We start from the raw sequence: 17,915 nt of genomic DNA on the forward strand, positions 1-17,915 counted from the left end.
TAGCTCTGCTTTGGTCTCCACCAACTTCAGAGGGAAACGTCTGCTTGATTAGCTGCTAAATGCTCACCAGATTGTTGCTAACTTTGTCTGTCTGACCTTTGGTGCTGAGCAAGTGGTATACAGTGGTGGTTTTCACTGAAATCAGCTGCTACAGCAGCTGGAAGCGTTGCTGAGAGTGAATTAAAGCAGTAAATTTGCAGGCTAGACAGCTGAACAATGAGCTGAAACTCGCTGTAAAACTCCATAAAGCTGAGAGAACAGAGAGAACAACCAAATAGGCTGATAGGCAACTATATGCATGTCAAAATACTCTCTATAAGTCACCCAATAGGTCAAAATCTGAAATTATAAAACCGGTTTAAAAAACAAAACTTTTCACATACAATACAGTTTTAAAATGTCCTCTGACCTGTACATCAGCCATGCAGTTTCTACCCAGGAAACACCTGTCAGGAGTGATGTCACCACCGTTAATCTTACCTTGAGTTTAGCTCTTCTTTCTGTTTTTCTTTTATGATTTCCAGCAGAAATTTGCAGTTAGTTTATTGGACCACATATATTCAGTACAATAAATAGGGATAGATGGATGGATATGCCAATCAATTCATTTCAAACTAAAAGCGCACCTCTCAAAACAATCCTAACATATTTACTCTGCCTCATGGTCAATAACCACAGACCACCGGCCCTATCAATTAGTCCCACATGTAAGAAGGCGACCAAGGCCCCCACAGCGCCCCCAAGTGACCACCACTGAAATAGCTCCACCACAGTAGATGCAGTGAAGCGGATGAGCTAGTAGCTCTAAAGGCTGCCATGTTGACTTGACAAACACAGCTGTAATAACAACTTTAATTTTTAATGATAATTCATCAGTAACAGCAGAACACCTGTCAATCACAGGTCAGGGTCTTGATCTGAATCTAAAGTCTAAGGATAGAAAGTGTCACAAATGGTGTTGTCAGGCCCCTTTAGACACATTTGTGATTTGTGATACTGGGCTGCTTTAATAAAATGGACTTGACTCTGTTGTGTGGAACCTGCACAGTGGACGTACAGAGTGTTTTTGTAATTGCCTCAGCCAATAAGAAGTGTTTTATTTCTGCAATACAGGAGCTTCAGCGCTAGAAAACGCCTGTGTGCACATTAAATAGGACTGATAACAGGCAGATAGACAGAGTACACCATGCTATGCCACAAAGCAGCGGACAGGTGGCGCCCTCGCACCCATGAATAAGCAGAAATGATGTTTTGCCGAGTGTCACTCTGGAGGCAACACTGACCTGATTTTAAATCGCCAGGCTTCTATCTATCAGCCATAATGGTCCTTCTGTCTTATTATAGGTGCTGTTGACGACACAGCTGAGGTAAATGTGTTTATTCTTTCTATATTCCTTCTTTCAGATTTCCACATATTGCCTGAACTGGCTCTCTCAATAGAGGGGGGCGGACATTCAGCATCTCTCAGCCTCCGCCCGCCTCTGAGGCTCTGTCCAAAGCGGTGGAGACAAAGTGGGAACCGCAGACCGACAGAGAGGGGCGATGGCCGCCGATGGAGGATGCGCAGAGTCGGTGGATCAGTACCGGGCCGAGTTGGAGCGGCTCACCCAGGAACTGGCCGAGGCGAACCGGGAGAAGATCAGGGCTGCGGAGTGCGGACTGGTCGTCCTGGAGGAGAACCAGGCGCTGAAGCAGAAGTATGTGGACCTGGAGACCGAGCAGGAGACTCTCAGGAAGGAGTTGGAGCAGTTACAGGAGGTAGGGGGACCCGGTTCTGCTGCATTTTTTTTATTTTTTGCTAGTGGTGAGGCAAACGCACTGCAGTCAGGTCTGGTGTCGGCTGTGATCAGCTGCATCGCCCCAGCAGGGTGTCCACCCAACGCCAGCATGACTGATGTCTTGTTTGTTGTGTTAATATGCGCTCAGCGGCTATCTGTGGCTGTCCAGAGGAGAGCCAGGTGGGGAGTGGGACCCAGCAGGCTTCGTTATGTGGCTTCTAGGGTCCCCAGCAAAATGAGGAATTGTTAAAACTCGTCAAATTGGGGCGTGTAGCAGTGTGTATCTCCCCAAATGCTGCAGGTTTCATCCTGTGTGAATCATTTCTGATTAAAAAGTGAGTCATTTATGCTGTTTCTGTGCAGGCACCAGTGCTGGAATATAATATGCAATATTTATACTGCAAGCTCTGCAAGAACACAGCAACATCCCACAGCACCGTGTTTCATTGTTTCAAGATTCCTACCCAGCGTGCTTAGCAACAGTCATTACTTTCAGGTGACTGCTGGGACTCTGAGCCTTTTGGTGCTTTGCCAACACATATATTCTTTCTCAGAAATCCCTCAGTAATTGGATCGTCACAGTCGTCCACAATAGTTTGTGTGGTGACTCAGTTGTCCATTGATCTAAATGTCAGATAAGGAAGCCTTACTGTGAAGATGGAGGGTCCTGTGTTACACTTATGTTCATGAGTGTGCCAAAATGCTGTGTTCCTGATGCATTATCTGTATACAGGTCTTGGGTTTGAACTTCCACATGGCAAATATGTAAAGTGGAGAAAAGTGCTGTGTGATCCAGCCTGAATAATGAGCGCTGGCTGCACGTTCATACATTTAATGCATACATGCATATAGCAACAAGGAGCAGATGCTGACAATGCTTCACAGCTCAAGGTCGCTTACAGAGATGCTAGAGAGCCACAGGGCCGAGAGACGGAGGAGCTGAAGGCTGAGACAGAGAGGGGAACGTCAGCGCCTTCCTGCCGAACTGAAAGGCCTCATCATTACATCTCATCTAACCGTGGATGCACCAGGCTGAAGTCACCCGGTCACAGGACAATGATTAAGACAGTATAAAGCAATAATTTGATTAACCAGTTTGTCTTTTGACAGAAAATACATCTGCAACTATCCTCATCATTGATTTATCTTTTAAGCCATCGACAGTGGAAAATATTTGATGGTTCTCGGTTTTCATATTTAAGAATCTGCTGATTTTTTGGCGTTGCATTATAGTAAATTCAACATTATCAAGACAACAAAAAAAGCATTTTTGATGCTACATTGCATTTTAGCTATGTAACATCGCTCACAATTAATTGAGAGAATAATCGTTAGTTGCACCACTATACACAGTGTCAGGTGTTCTTATCAATGCTGCAAAAACATGCAGTTTTATCCAGGGGAAACAAGTAATCCCTGTCTAAAGTCTTCAAGTAATAATACTAATAAAACTTTATTTATACGTCATATTTCATACAAGAAAGATGTAAAACAACATGTTTCACAAAGATGAAAAAACATTAGAGAAATAGGAACATTGAATACATAAAGTTAGACTCCATCACTGGGCTTTTCTCGTACAGTCGGCTCACCGTATGTCATACCCTGTATGATGCACTCGCCACGTTACATTATGCATGCACAGTTATATAATATATTTACATTGTCCACCGTCTTCCCAGCGCCCGTTTATTCCACTGCATCTCTGGATAAGCATTTTGTTTTGACTTGCACGCAGAATCCCTGTGATCTTTGTGCAGATTACAGCAGAAAGTTAAAATGAAGACACAGCCTGATCCAGCCGGCAGCAGAGCGCTGTCCAGCTGATATCTTGCACATTATGGATTATTTGATGATGTGTCAGATGATGTGGGAAAATATGATGAGATGGACAAGAGAAACAAGCGGAGACATAAATTTGGCTGTGTGGGAGAGGGAATCAGGATGGAAAGTCTGAGATGGAGAGAATGGAGGAAAAGAGAGTGGAAGTGAGAGATGCTGTATTAGCAAGAGGGGGAAAGTGTATGAGCAGTAGCTGGATCTTTCTCAGCATCATGGATGGAGCATCATGTAGTCATTCTCAACATACAATATGGTGCTTTTGCATGATTGGTAAATCCTGCTTAGAAAAACTAAGTGCTAAAAAGACCACATGGCAGCGCAAATCTGCCACTACAGTAACATCACATCTACTCTTGCTGTACTCGTGCATTCTAAAAGGGCCGGAAACTGCAAATGGAACGTGAAATTGCGTCTGGGACTGAGCAGCCTAACTATCTCGTAATGGTTGTTTATTCTTATGAGAGACCGAAAATCTATTGCGAAGTCTGAACATCCTGTTTTTTCTTTAGCTTGAGAGGAGATTGTACAGTATTTTCAGTTTCATCCAGTAAGGTTCATTTAAGAAAAAAAAACTCCCAAGAGTGTCTAAAAAACAGACTGCTGTATCATCTGAAGCATGTGTTTTTATTGATTTGTTTATTCATGGAGAAAATCCATTGTGTGTGCAGGTGTGCACATGCAAGCTGGCCACATTTACATGCATGTTCCTACATGTTTGCATATGTTCTCTGGTGACACATACAGTATGTCCACATGCACCAGTTGTTTGCCCACAGACCAAGTCCCAGCTGCTGGAGAACGACTGACTAGAGTACTGCTAGGGCTACATTCACACACACACACACACACACACACACACACACACACACACACACACACACACACACACACATAGACTACACACAAAATCCATGCAGCACACTGGTGTACCAAACTTTGCACATTTGGTTGTGGTCGTGTTTTGTATCTGCTGTATTTAATATGAACCACAGTGAGATAACAACTCAAGGACACAATGATAAGAACTAACAGACTCACATCCTCCAGTGGAAATTTGGGCTTCGTCGAACAATCACTTTCATTATTGATTAATCTGCCAATTATTTGACATTTTCAAATAACTTGTTTTGTTTGACCAGCAGTCAAGAACACAAATATAGTCAATACTGCAAATTCTCTCTACATACAAGGGGAAAATGTATGTAAAATAAGAGAATAAAACACCACAATATACTTGATATTAATAATGAAAATAAGATAAAAATTAGAATGAAACTAGATTTGCCTTTGTCTCCTCTACTACGCTGGCCGTCAGATATTTGAGACTTAATAGGCGAGAATGCAGAAAAAGTGTGTGCACACTCTACCAATTGGCATCTGTGAGGCAAACACGCGTAACAGCCTCCAAATTTCCTGACGGACACAGATTCACCACCAGTCTTGAGTAACAGAAATAAGACTTTTTTAGCCAGCTCCAGAATGTCTTCCCACCAGCTTATCCTTACTGTGGGTATTATCTGTGTGGAGCTCAGCCCAGAGCCGCCCCAGAATAAAAAACACTCCACTGTGGTTCTGTGGGGGTTAAAAAAACACACACCACAGTCTTTTAGAGAAAGAATGCATAATATGAGATGGAAAAAAATAAAACCCTCTGATTAGTTGTAATAAAATAAAGTCAAAAATATTAAAGAAAATCAAGTGCAGCAGAGCAGATAAATCCAAAGATTTTCAGGTCTGTATGAGGACACCAGAGTTAGTTAAAGGCTGAAGTGAAGAGATACATAATACTGTCTTTAAAAAATATTTAGTGAGCAGGCTCCCCTGATATTTATAGGTAGTGTGTTCCGGAGCTTCGGGCTGTAACTGACGAACGCTGCATCACCGATTTTCTTTCAGGTGTTGCTGGAAACCTCCAGTGAACCAGCATCAGATGATGGCAGCGTTCTTGAAAGAAAATAGCAAACAAGGGAGTTAGCAGTGAAGCTTGGTCCCAGTCCTGCTGATCTTAAACCTTTTGCAAGTCAATTCAAAGCCAGCGCTGTGCAATGTTTATCTAATTATTTGCACAGTACACTCTGTGGGAGAGCTGCATGCATCTCATTGCAGTCTGCAGGGCCCAAACAGAGAAGCGTGTTTTGGTTCTGAAAGCAAGAAGTATTTTCATGCTCTGTACTGTCCTCCTCTCCTCTCCTCTCCTCTCCTCTCCTCTCCTCTCCTCTCCTCTCCTCTCCTCTCCTCTGTATTTTCCCTTCACACAGCATTTTCATTCAGCCTGCCTCCCTGTCTTTTTCTCTGCCTGCCGGCCCGATCGCTCTCTCACTCCTTGTATCCCTGTGTTTGCATGTACTGTATGTCTCTGGATAGCTGCCTAAGCAGTGACGGAGACGCCGTTACCCCTGTGGTTCTCGCTCGTTAGCGCTGTCTCTGGGCAGATCAACCTCTGATAGGACACAGTCAGAGGCAGGAGGAGGAGGAGGATGCCACCACTGCAAGTGTTCATATGGCTTATAGTGATGTTTTCATAACACTGTCAACAAGGCTTTAAACTGAAAAGAATTGGAAAAGCAGCCTTGTCATCATTAAGTCATTTTATGCTCTAATTGTTTCTGTTGTTCAGTTAAATTGTTTGATTTGTTTCCTGCACTCATTATTCGGAGGTTCGTCTCTTGAGTCTTCCATACAAAGAAAACTCTTCACTTTGAACATGTCTACAACTCATAGGTCTGAGGAGGAGTGTGAAGTCATTTCAGCTCCTGTCACAGCTCATCTTCTCAGCTCTTTTAAAGTCTGCAGAAGAATTGACATTTACAATAAGTTGCGAACAGACAAATCTCAGGTCAGCTCTGTCCTCAAGGGTTTAGACTGAGATGTATGCCAAAGAAATCAACGTCAAATTCTTCCCTTGTTAACTTGAAATACCTAAAAAGAAAGTTTCAGTCGTGATTCATCACGTCCACATGAAATCCTCACCTTCCAGGCTGTGTTTTTGTGTTTCCTGCAGCTGTGTAGTCACCCCTGTCCTTTATCGTATTCTTAGGAGTGTTTGTACACATTCAACATTTATGAGTGGTGGGCTGTTGTCTTTATGCTTAGCTAGACTAACGACTGCATCTGCATATCAAGTTAATATCATGCGACTTCTTGGTCATCAGGGACCAGTGATGAGGGTGTGTAGCTGTTGCTCGGCTTTACCTCGTTTAAAATTAATTATGAAGCCCTGCAGACGACCTGCACAAAGTCACACTGCTTCTCAAACCTGCTGTGTGTCATACAGCAAAGGAGCAGGACAAGCAGAATATATTAGAGGTGAGGAGCTACGTTTCTGGAGGTATTTAACATATTTCCGCTGCAGTTATGGTGAGATGTAACAGGCAAGATTCTGAAGCAGCAGAGTTATTAACGTTTGGTGTCAGGCAGGACGCATTTGGCATTTTTTCTTGGAGGTGGTGAATCAACATTGATTAGCAAACAAGGATAAGCAAAGTTGAACACATATTAGCATTTATTAACTTTTCAAAAAGTGCTCAGTACACCCCGGTGTGTTCCAGCGGGCCTCCAATTCAGGTCGCACAAGAGAGCAGCTGTGGTTGTAAATCAGTCTGTCCTGAGTGGGGAGAAAAAATGCTTCACAGTTTCCTCCTCCTCCTCCTCCTCCTCCTCCTCCTCCTCCTCCTCCTGCTCATCTTGTTTGCCCCTCTTTTACATTAGTAAGGAGGTGAGCAAATATGGGTGAAGGGTCTGAATCAATACCTCATGAGATGGTGCTCCCTCCTTTCGGCTGTACACCATCAAACCACCATCCCCCTCCTTATTTCCTGTGGCGCTCCTCCCTGCCCCCCCCCCCCCCCCCCCCACCCCCGCCCATCCTCCCCTATGATCCCTGAAGTGGGAATTATGCATCGATTTCTGCTCTGTGTGGTGAAAATGTATCATGTCTGAGCTAATCTGCGCACTCTTGTGTGTACCATAGAGTGTGTTGTGGAAATCAACGCATGTTGTTGAAACACATCTGACAGATTCCATGTAATTTCTTCAAAGTGGATCATACAGAAGAGCTGCACAGCGTCAGTCGTTTACAATGTTTTTAGAGGAAACGAAACTGATGAATGCTCTCTTTGGAAGTCATCGTGGTTGTCTGGAGTGTAGCCATTTCTATTGTTCCTTCAGTTGAAATGACATTGTGTTTGGGGGAATGAAGGTGTGCTCTGCTGCAGGTTTGGTGGTGTTGACCTGTGACCCCAGCAACAGGCTCGGGAATGCAGTTAAGCATATCGATAAGGACCCGTCTGCCCTTGTGTTTGCCATTTTATATTGCGGTGGTTGACATGCAAGACCTGAAGAGAAGGTCATTTGTCTTTGTGGTTGAGCCTCACATCAGGATGTGCATGTGTGTATGGCTCTTCCTCCTGTTTTGCTCTCTATGGTCTGTATGTCTGACAGGAATAGGTTGGGGGGGGGGTTGCAGATGTTGTGATTGAGACCAGAGAGGGAGGGGCAGCAGGATAGAGTGGTGGTGGTGATGAGTGTCTCTTTGTTGTTTCAGGTTTTTATGGTTGTGTTGACTTGAAGAGGAGGGGTGGAAGAGAAAGTGCTCACTGTATATAGACCGATGGAGATTGTGTCAACAGATAGATGAGCATGTTTTTGCCTATTAATTTCAATCTGACCCTTTTCTTTTGTCCTTGTGTCTGAAACCTCATGATCCTCACATGAACAGTGGGACTTAATGAAGCTGTTCTGCCTGCAGAGACCCTTCAGGCCTGCCCAGCCCTGCACAGATTATGTTTTTCAGAAAGCTCCTTTTTGCTGCAGTGAAACACAGTAGTTGGTAAGAGGGAACAGGACTCCCCTGCCTGCAGGCTGCTGTATTGATTAGTCGTCTACTTCAGCTGTGTGTGCTGCAAACTCTGAAAGCATAGCAAAAAAAAAAATAAAAAAGCAGCATGTCCTCTCACAAGGAAAACTTTTGTTTTTGCAACTCAAAGGTCTTGTGTGAATTCAAAATATGGTTGCAGCATCCACTGCCTGGATTTATTGTTATTGTTCACAATAACTGCATTTTTTTTTTTTTTTTTTTTTACAAATCAGTACTCTAAAGCCTGTCTGACTTCTGCTATTCTGCCTTGGTCGTGTCTAGACAAGGAAATTTAGTTTTAGCTAAAGTCTTCTTTCATGCTTATCATCTCTGCATGCCAGCAAAAGAGAAGCCTCCTATCTAGATGACCAGAGGCCATTATATCCAGCAACAATGTAGAGCAAGAGCGAGCATGATCTGCTGAAGTCCCTGCCTATCCCCCCTCATCACAATTATAGCGCACATACACACTGGCATGCATGAGCACGTGCACACCCAAACATGTACTTATAATGGGTGTGTGACACAGAATCAGGGCCAGAGGGTCTGACTTTGTCACGGATGTATAAGATCAGGCAGGTATTAAATCATCCCCTAGTTAACCCTTTTAATTAGTATCTTTAGTATCTTTACAGAAAGTGATGGGTGAGCAATAACCAAGTTAATGAAATGTGATATCAGAACTATATATTTAGAGCTTAGTGCGTGACTGACATTATGATGATTGACAGATGTTAATTACTTACCTGTAATAACTCATCAACTGTTGATTGAGCCATATTAGGCTCCCACACAAAAGCTTAGCAATTGCACAGGTGAACATGTGTCTTAAGGAATGAGATACTGATTTGAATAACCTCATCTTATCTTCCTAATTCTATTAATTTATTGCCAGACTTGTTTATGAGGTTTGTCACAGGTGGTGGATGTAGGGTAACAGGGGATGGACCTAAATCCAATGACAGAGGCAGATCTGGTGCAGTTCAGTGATCTTAAATAACAAACTCAGCAACATAAGGCTTTCAGAGAAAGAGTGGCAGGCAATGGTCAAAACCACAAAGCAGCAAACAAATCCAATAAAGAGCCAGCAGGAATCCAAAAGGTCAAACACTGAAGTCTGGCAAAACCAGGTAACAGGTAAGAAGGTAACAGAAGCACATGGAACTGACTTAAGAGTCTGGCAAGAAACAAAGGAAGTAGACCAGTGCATACAGTAAGTGGCTGATGATGGAATGAGTTCCAGGTGAGATGCACCTGAGAACAGGTGTGTGGTTTGGTGGGGCAGTCAGGTCATGGGAAGAGAGAGCTTGAAGGCATCTGTTGGACAAGAGGAGAGTAGCACTGAAGGGCCTGGGAGAACAGATCCGAGGATCAAGAGGACGAACATGCAGACAGACTGTGACAAAGTTCTTGTTTATGTCTTATGTCTATTTTTGTCTATGAAGTTTTTGTAGCCGAATGAGGGTCATGAGATGACCAGAATCTACTCTTGCTTCAGATGATACTTTTGATGACTCTGAGCTGACTTTCAATGGACATAAACTACATAGAAGAGACAGAAACAAACAGGGTGCTATGGGAAGACATTATGAGCACTGACATTTAAGTAATATGGCGACAGATTCCCCTTCTGTGCAGTAAACCTAATCCAAATGGCTGTTGTTTCAGGCCACCCAGTTCTAATGTGAACTGTTTGGACAGAATATTCAACTTTTATAATTGACTTACCACTTCATTAACAAAGCTGATGTCGTTATGTATGCTGATGACTCAGCTTTGTTTTGTGTGTCACCAACTTTAGTGGAGCTGAGAGAGAATCTAATTATCGAGCTGCATATCTTTACTTAATGGGTGAAAATGAAAGGTTAGTACTGAACTTAGTCAAAGCTTATTGTATTCAGCAGTAGGAATGTTCTTGCTCAGTTTATCTATAGATGGAATATCAACTGAGCAGGTCACTGAAATCTAATCACTGGGTGTTACATTAGATCATTTATTGTCTTGGTCTGACCAGATTGATTTTGTTGTCTCCAAGATGAGAAAGTGCATCGCTATCTCTTCTGCTATCATTGGTGTTTTTAGGTCACTTAAGTGATGCCAAAAAATGATCTAAAGAAACTCATGCCAGCATGTTCGCATTGTCAGTGTGCATATGTTAGCATAACATTAGGATTTAGCTCAAAGCAACACTGTGCCACAGAGCTGCTAGCATGGCTGTGCACTCCTAGTCGTGATGAATGAAAATTAATCAGTTATCAAGCAGAACAAATAAAATGACCCCGTTCTATGAGCTTTCAGTACTTAACTCTTTGAAGTCAGAGCTCAAATCTATGTCTATGTAAGCGCTTGTCTTACTCTTACTTTGGCAAGAAATAGGTCTAATTCCAACCAGAGGAAAAGTGTAATGAGTAGGAATGAAAATATAAAAGACAAAAACAGAGAGGAAAGAAGGAAAGCATCATAAGGATTTCCATATGCCGGATGAAATGCTGCCACTGACATCGGCTTATTAATAGCTTATACAGTAGAAGGATTCCCACAGGTCTGCGGGCTCGGCATGGAGGTTCTCCTGTAGCTGCAAAAAAGCACTGAGTCACCCAGAGGCCCCATGTGTCAATACCAAGAGGTTCACTGCGTGCAGACCGGCCTTTCTATTGTAGCCTGGGTTTGTCTGGCTTGGTTGACTTTATCAGCAGAGACCACTGCAGAGAGGGGACAATGTTATCAGTTGAATCTGTCTCCTGTCCCTGTGTCTCTCTCATGTGCCTCTGGCTGCCTCTCTGGGTGTGTCTGCTGACACTGACACCGAATACCAATCAGCCTGTGAGCTTTCCATCTTTTTATTTCTCAGTGCCACCCTCATTGCTCTCAGCACACACAAAGCTCGCTTTCCCCTCCTGTGATTTTTTTCTTCTTTAGTCTTAGGTCTAGATCCCATGGAGTACCACTTAGTCAAACAAAGGGATGAGGGACTGCAGCAAGGAGGAAGGGTGACGTGTAGCAAAGAGGAGACAGAGCGGGTCGATCTCTGTATACCCCACATTAGTGCTCTAATTCTTCTTTACCCCAGGCAAGTCCCTGAACACTCGAATGACTGAGGAGACTCGGTACTTAGTTAAGGATCATAAAGGAAATGGTCTGTTGCAGTTTAGGAGGATTATAATAGAGGGAAAAACCACTTAAAGGTTTCTGGACAAGGATGGATAAAAGTATTTGAGTGACAGCATTTGACCTTTGAGAGATTAGGAGTATAAAGAAAGAGATAGGACAGGATTCAAGAAAAGAGGAATGTAGTAAAATAGTAAAATAGGCCATTTGTGGAGTTATTTTACACCTGAGGGGTCATGATGACTGAAACCTTTCATTTAGACTTTTGTTCTCTTAGTTCCGTGTTCATGAATCTGTGAGCCTCAGTGAATCACAGTGTTTTATAGATAAAATAAGATAATCCTTCATTAATCCCATGGCAGGGAAATTTGCAGTGTTACAGAAGCAAAGGGGCTACTGTGATAGTAAGAAACATTAGTCAGAAAATAAGCTAGATATGATACATAAGTAAACAATATAATAAGTAAAAATAAGTAAGACAAGGCCATGACTGAGTTACATATCATTGTGCACAGGAAATATTGATATTCCACAGTTTGGTTTATTGTGTTGTATTGTACATGTGTGTGTGGTCCACTGGCAGCAGTGTTGATCGTAAAGTCTGAAGCAGCAGGAAGGAGCAGCAGTATCTCTCCTTCACACAATACAGGTGAAGCACTGAAGGAGCTGCCCAGTGTCAGAGGGTCCTGCATGAGGTGGGACATGTTCTCCATCAGGGATGACAGCTGGGCCACCATCCTCGTTTCTCCCAACACATCCACAAGATTGAGGGGAACAGGTCAGAACCAGGCTGTTCTTTCTTAAAAAAGCTGTTGCCAGCTCAAAAAGGCCCCAAGTCTTCAGCAAGACTCTCTTCTTGGGTGGTAGAACGAGTTACCAAACTCCATTCATTCTGCAGAGTTCCTCTCAGTCTTTAGAGAAAGACTAAAGATCAACCTCTCTATTCACTCTATGCCTTACCTTGCTGCACTGCCTCATAGCACCTATGTGGACCAGAAATTTGCGTTAGGGTACTTACTCTTGTTGTTCTCTCCTGTCCAGAACCTTGCTTGTGATGTCTGAAAATGTCACATGTACGCCACTTTGGATGAAAGTGTCTGCCAAATGACAAATTGTAATTGTAATTGTCTGTTCAGTCTCTTCCTGTCAGCAGTCATGGTGACAGGTGTGATGTCAGCGCCACTGGCCTGTTGAGGTCATAGGGGTGCAGAGTCTTTGACACCAATACCACACAGGTTGTTTTCCAAAGCTGTGGTGCTCTCGCCAGCTTTAGGCTCAGGTTGAACATGTGTTCAACTGTCTCAACAGCAGGTCTCCACAGGTCTTGAGGAGAGGTGCTGTGTGCTGGATGTTGTGGATGGGGAGGTAGGTTCAGAGGACAGGAAATATACTGAATGTACAGAGCGGCTGTGAGCTGAGTGTTGTGGGAAGGGGGCATGTACTGTAGGTGGGTGTGGGCCAGTATCCAAGGCCAGCAGATGATGGTCTGGACAGGGGGTGGGGCAGATGACTGAGTAGATCTATTGAAGAAAAGGCTCAGATCATTCACCTACTCTAAGTCTCCCTCTGGTGCTCAGTCCGTGCTGCTAACTCATAATGATCGAGGGGAGACAGGCTTGTCGCGTCTCTTCCTAGCATGATGCTCAACCCCATGTCTTCCTCCTCAGCTCGGAGGAAACATCAGTCTCTCCCCACGTAGCACTACGGTGTTACAAGCCTGGCCTCATTCCCAGAGCATCAAATGCCGATGCTTTGTCACGCCTCCCGGCATCTCATACAGACAGCATCTGTATGTGACGCACCAGGCTTTGAACTAACTCCACGCTCAGACCAGGTGAAATATAAAGTGGAGATCAGGGTAAGTGGTGGGTCATATTTACAGTCTTCACCCAGGAGTGGGTTTATGTCCCGTGAGCAAGCAAAAGTGAACAATCTTTTCCTGGACCTAACTAAGTAGTTTTGATGCCCAAACCTGGTGCTTATACCGCGACCGTTCTACAACATTAACCAAGGATTAGAAAGACTTTTGTGCATCGCTGGGATGAAAACAGTGTTGGATGACCAGAGCAGTCGCTCGGGGCTATCCTAGGTCCTTTGGCACAGTTGCAAGTGATGCAAAAAAACAGCAGAAGGACAAACGCAGATATATTGTTTGTTGTCCACAGTACATGGACAATTTAAAGAAGTCACTGGACGTATGTACTAGGACAAGCTCGGTAAAGGAAACTGCTCTAAACATACCTGTCAACACTGGGATTTGAAAACGGGACATTTTCCATCCCCCCACCCCAGGTCATCCCACCACCCTGAAAAGGCTACACACAGTTAATCCTAAAACCACCACCAGACAACCACTTGTTTTAAAGTTTCAGAGCTACAAGGATTGGATTAGCTACTTCCTGCATTAAGCGGCTACAGTCAGGTGATCAGAATCAGGTACCTGCCTGACTTAGTTTAAATATGTATTGCTTGAAGGATATGTACACATCACTTACACATTATGCTGCGCTTGGGATTTTTGAGAGAGGCTACCGGCAAGAGAGATGGAGGAGATGGTGATTACATCCTCTCCCAGTAATTTCACTAAACACTAAACACATCAATGTGGCATATTTCAGAAAAATCATGACTTTGACTGATGTCGCTCTTCATTTAGTACAGGTAAACCTCCTCCCATCCTGTGAGATACAACATGTGCAATGTGATTATTTGTTTTGAAGCTTTCTTTTTGTCTTTCTTCGTCCTTCCTACCTTCTGTCTGTCTGTCAGGACACTCAGAGGACACTCTGCATTAAAGCCTTGTCCTCGTCCTTCTCGCTCGGTGCTTTTTTTTCTTTTCCCTTCCAGCCTGATGGCTCTTGTTCGAAACCACAAATGAATGGCGAGAGTCAGGGATGAATACCAGTGAAGTGCATGCATGAGTGTCCCTGCAGCCAGTGGATTTTTTAATATATATGTATTGTGTGCTGGGATGACCTAAAGGGTAGGACGTGTTTTTGTGGCACACTTGCTCGTGATGTCCTGCAGGGCACTTTGCCGAGCAGAGAGAAAGCTACATATGACACAGTTACAGCTGGTCGTGTGTGCAGTTGGTCGTTGCTCTCGTGTTTTTTCTTCCTGTCTGCTCACGTGAGTTTGATAAAGCAAAAAAAAGCCCTGTGCGTCTCTTTATACTGCGACTCTTATCTTACAAAATGTGTCTTAGATTCAGAAAAAGATATAATGGCTTATCGTATGCCGGTTAATGGCCACAGTTTAATTTGAGTCAGTATACTGAATTTATGATGTTGTGCATAGAGTTAGGAGACAAGAGGAAAATTTAAGGATGAATCTGAGGAGAAAGAATAGGACATAAAGAGTAAACACATCTTATGAGAGCTGCCTGTACGTCTACCAATTCAGTGTCCATTCAGCCAGACACAGACTGAGCACTCTTAAATGATAGGCATTCTGGGAAATAATCCAAGAATCTCTCTTATCATGAGCAGACTTGAGCCAAATTGAATCACTTTAACAAGCCACGTCTCTTTAAATAAACACAGCCTGTCCCCTGGCAGACCTTTCAGCATGTGCTGCACACATTGTGTCAGTGAGAAGGCGACAGATGTGGTACTATTGTGGATTTGTTGTAACTGGCTGGGATTTTCCACTATAAAGCACATTTTCAGCTGTTATCCTGCATTATAGTTTTGTCCTCAAGTGTCAGTATAATAGCATGTTGTTATCAGAGGAACAACAAAATAGCATTTTAACAAGGCCATCTACAGAATATCAACATCATGCTAGCTGTGAGACACAAATAGAACAGAATGTTATCATTTGTTAATCCTATTTGACATTTACTCGATTGAAAACAGCACAAAGACAGTATATTTGATGTTTGTCCTCATCGACTTCATTGATTTTTGTTAATATATATATTTTTTTCTCTTGTTAATATATTCAAACAAGTTGGGACAGGAACAACTAAAGACTGGGAAAGTGGTGGAATGCTCCAAAAACACCTGTTGATCATTCCACAGGTAAACTGGTTGATTGGTAACAGGTGATAGTATCATGATTGGGTATGAAAGGGGCATCCTGGAAACGCTCAGTCGTTCACAAGCGAGGATGGAGCGAGGTTCACCACTTTGTGAACACATGATTGGATAAAATATATTATTACACGAGCTCTGGAACACTTTATGAAACCATTGTTTGTTTGCAAATGAAGGGATTCTGTTTTTATTTATGTTTTACAAAGCATCCCAGCTTTATGGGAATGCTTTAGAATTTGAGAGCCTGGAGACTCAACATTGTAATGATAAACCCTGATCATCCCTGTTCAGATGTATTTTTGATAATGTAATTATTTCCAATCACCTGCTTTATTTGTCAGATGTGTGGGTGTGACTGACCTCTATTCTTGCTTGCTTGTGATTACCTTGCTTCCCCTCGCTCATGAAAATGTGCCTGTGTGTTTTTATAGATGACAGATCTCTTGACTTGGCACTTTTCCCTGTGGCTGAGAAGCACATGGGGACGTTTCTGTGTCCTTCTTAAAGGGCACAGTATGCCAAGCCATAGACCTACTTCAGTGGCTCATCATGGATATGGTAAATGGTAAATGGACTGTATTTATATAGCATTTCTCTAGTCTAATGACCAAGTCTGCATTCACCCATTCATACACATTCATACAATGGCTAGGCCACCTGCTCGTTACAAGCTTTTAACCATTCACACACACACCGATGGCACAGCATGGGGGGCAATTTGGGGTTCAGTATCTTATATTTTATCCCAAGGATACTTCAACGTGGCCACAGCCAGCCCTTGGTGACTTTTAAGTACATCTGAGGTGCTTAAGGATAAATATAACTGAAAATGAATTGTGTGTAATAAACTGGTGTAACCTCAGGTTGCCTTTGCATGACGCTTGCTAACTTCCATTTAAAGGAGCTCAGGGGCTCAGTTTACTTGCCATGAAAAGTACTCCATAACCTGCATAAACAGCTGTTTCATGTCTTCTGTGATACTGAAGGGAGCGTCGTACAGTTTTAAAAAAATAACCCGAGTGATGTCATTGTGTTGTCATCAGGGTTATCTTAGCTTTGGGCTTGAGACTTAAAGATTTTAACAGGAAGCCTGCTTTACAAGCAGTAGGTGTGAAGTTTGAAGGAAGTGGGCTTTTGGGAGGAAGAGGGACTACAGTGACACTATTGAGTTGCATTATGGGGAATATATCTTTTTATTTGATCATGCTTTGAGCATTCTTGTGACTCACCCTGTTCCTATTCAGAGTAACTGCAGCTGCGAAATAGAATTTCTAGATTACACAGGAGTGAATATTTCTGTTGTAGAGTAATCATGCAAGAGTTAAGTATTGGTTAGTGACGAGGATGTATCTGGAGTTCATGTAAAGGTTATTGACTAACCAAACTTTCATTTGCAATTAAAATGGACAGATGATAGAGACACTCAGCACCTTGTGAAGTGGAAAGTGGACGTCCTCCCCTTCGTTGTGCGGTGCTTTTTACCTCCCCAGACTTGTGTACTGCACTCAAACGTGTTTGTCAAAAGGACAAGGACTGTGTTTTGTTCACTCGCTGACTGATGCGTGCATGTATGTGTGTGTGTGTGTGTGTGTGTGTGTGTGTGTGTGTGTGTGTGTGTGTGTGTGTGTGTTGACAGGAGGTTGACACATTGGTTTGTGAGGTTCTGAGCTGTTTGTTCCCGCTGGTCTTTGTTTTTAATGGATTATTTGGCTCGGCCTCAAAGACTTGTGACGGTAGAGCGACGTGCCTTAAAACCAGACGAAGTCAGTGACCTAAATGTGAACAAATGAACATTTCCCGGCATGCAGGTACACATGTTGCAGCGTCTCTCTCTCTCTTTATCTATACGTCATTCTTTCTGTCAATCTGACCTCGCTCTCACACACATTTCTCTTCGTGTCGGCTGACAGCTGCGTGGCTTCTCAGCGGCAGTCCTGCATGTCTCTCTCCATGGTACTGAAATCCCTGACGTGGTTGGCTGGGCCGACCATCTGGACAGGACGCAACAGTGTGTGCGTGTGTGCGTCTCTTCCTGTGTATGCGTGTATTAGTATGTGCGTGTGTGTGCATCATTCATTAGAATTTTCCTTCTTATGAGTTGACTAATACCCTGATTTCTGCTTCCCCATAACTTATCAAAATATTGGAGTGGCAGACAGAGATTAGGTCTCAGTAAGATGTCTGGTTGTGTTTAAATCATTTCAGAGCTGTAAAAGTGACACAGTTCTCATCCTGTACTTTCATAAAATATAAATGAGTTAGTCCAACTGATAGACTTTAATCTGCTTTAATCCA

General features: G+C 43.2%; 1 protein-coding gene across 9 annotated transcripts in view; it reads left to right on the forward strand.

Moving 5' to 3' along the window:
* Nucleotides 1-1,217: 1,217 nt before the first annotated feature.
* The window catches only part of bicd1a (bicaudal D homolog 1a), a 34,535-nt gene continuing 17,837 nt past the window's right edge, over nucleotides 1,218-17,915 (forward strand). For 6 of the 9 annotated variants that reach the window (XM_070972213.1, XM_070972215.1, XM_070972214.1 and 3 more), the window contains exon 1: nucleotides 1,396-1,758. In XM_070972213.1, coding sequence (XP_070828314.1) covers nucleotides 1,543-1,758 — 216 coding nt within the window. In that variant the 5' untranslated portion in view covers nucleotides 1,396-1,542. Of the gene's footprint in view, nucleotides 1,759-17,915 lie in introns of all 9 variants that reach the window. The other 3 variants (XM_070972218.1, XM_070972217.1, XM_070972219.1) reach the window with 3 other exon arrangements.

Source organism: Chaetodon trifascialis, chromosome 10 (assembly GCF_039877785.1).
Source record: "Chaetodon trifascialis isolate fChaTrf1 chromosome 10, fChaTrf1.hap1, whole genome shotgun sequence".
Lineage (NCBI taxonomy): Eukaryota > Metazoa > Chordata > Actinopteri > Chaetodontiformes > Chaetodontidae > Chaetodon > Chaetodon trifascialis.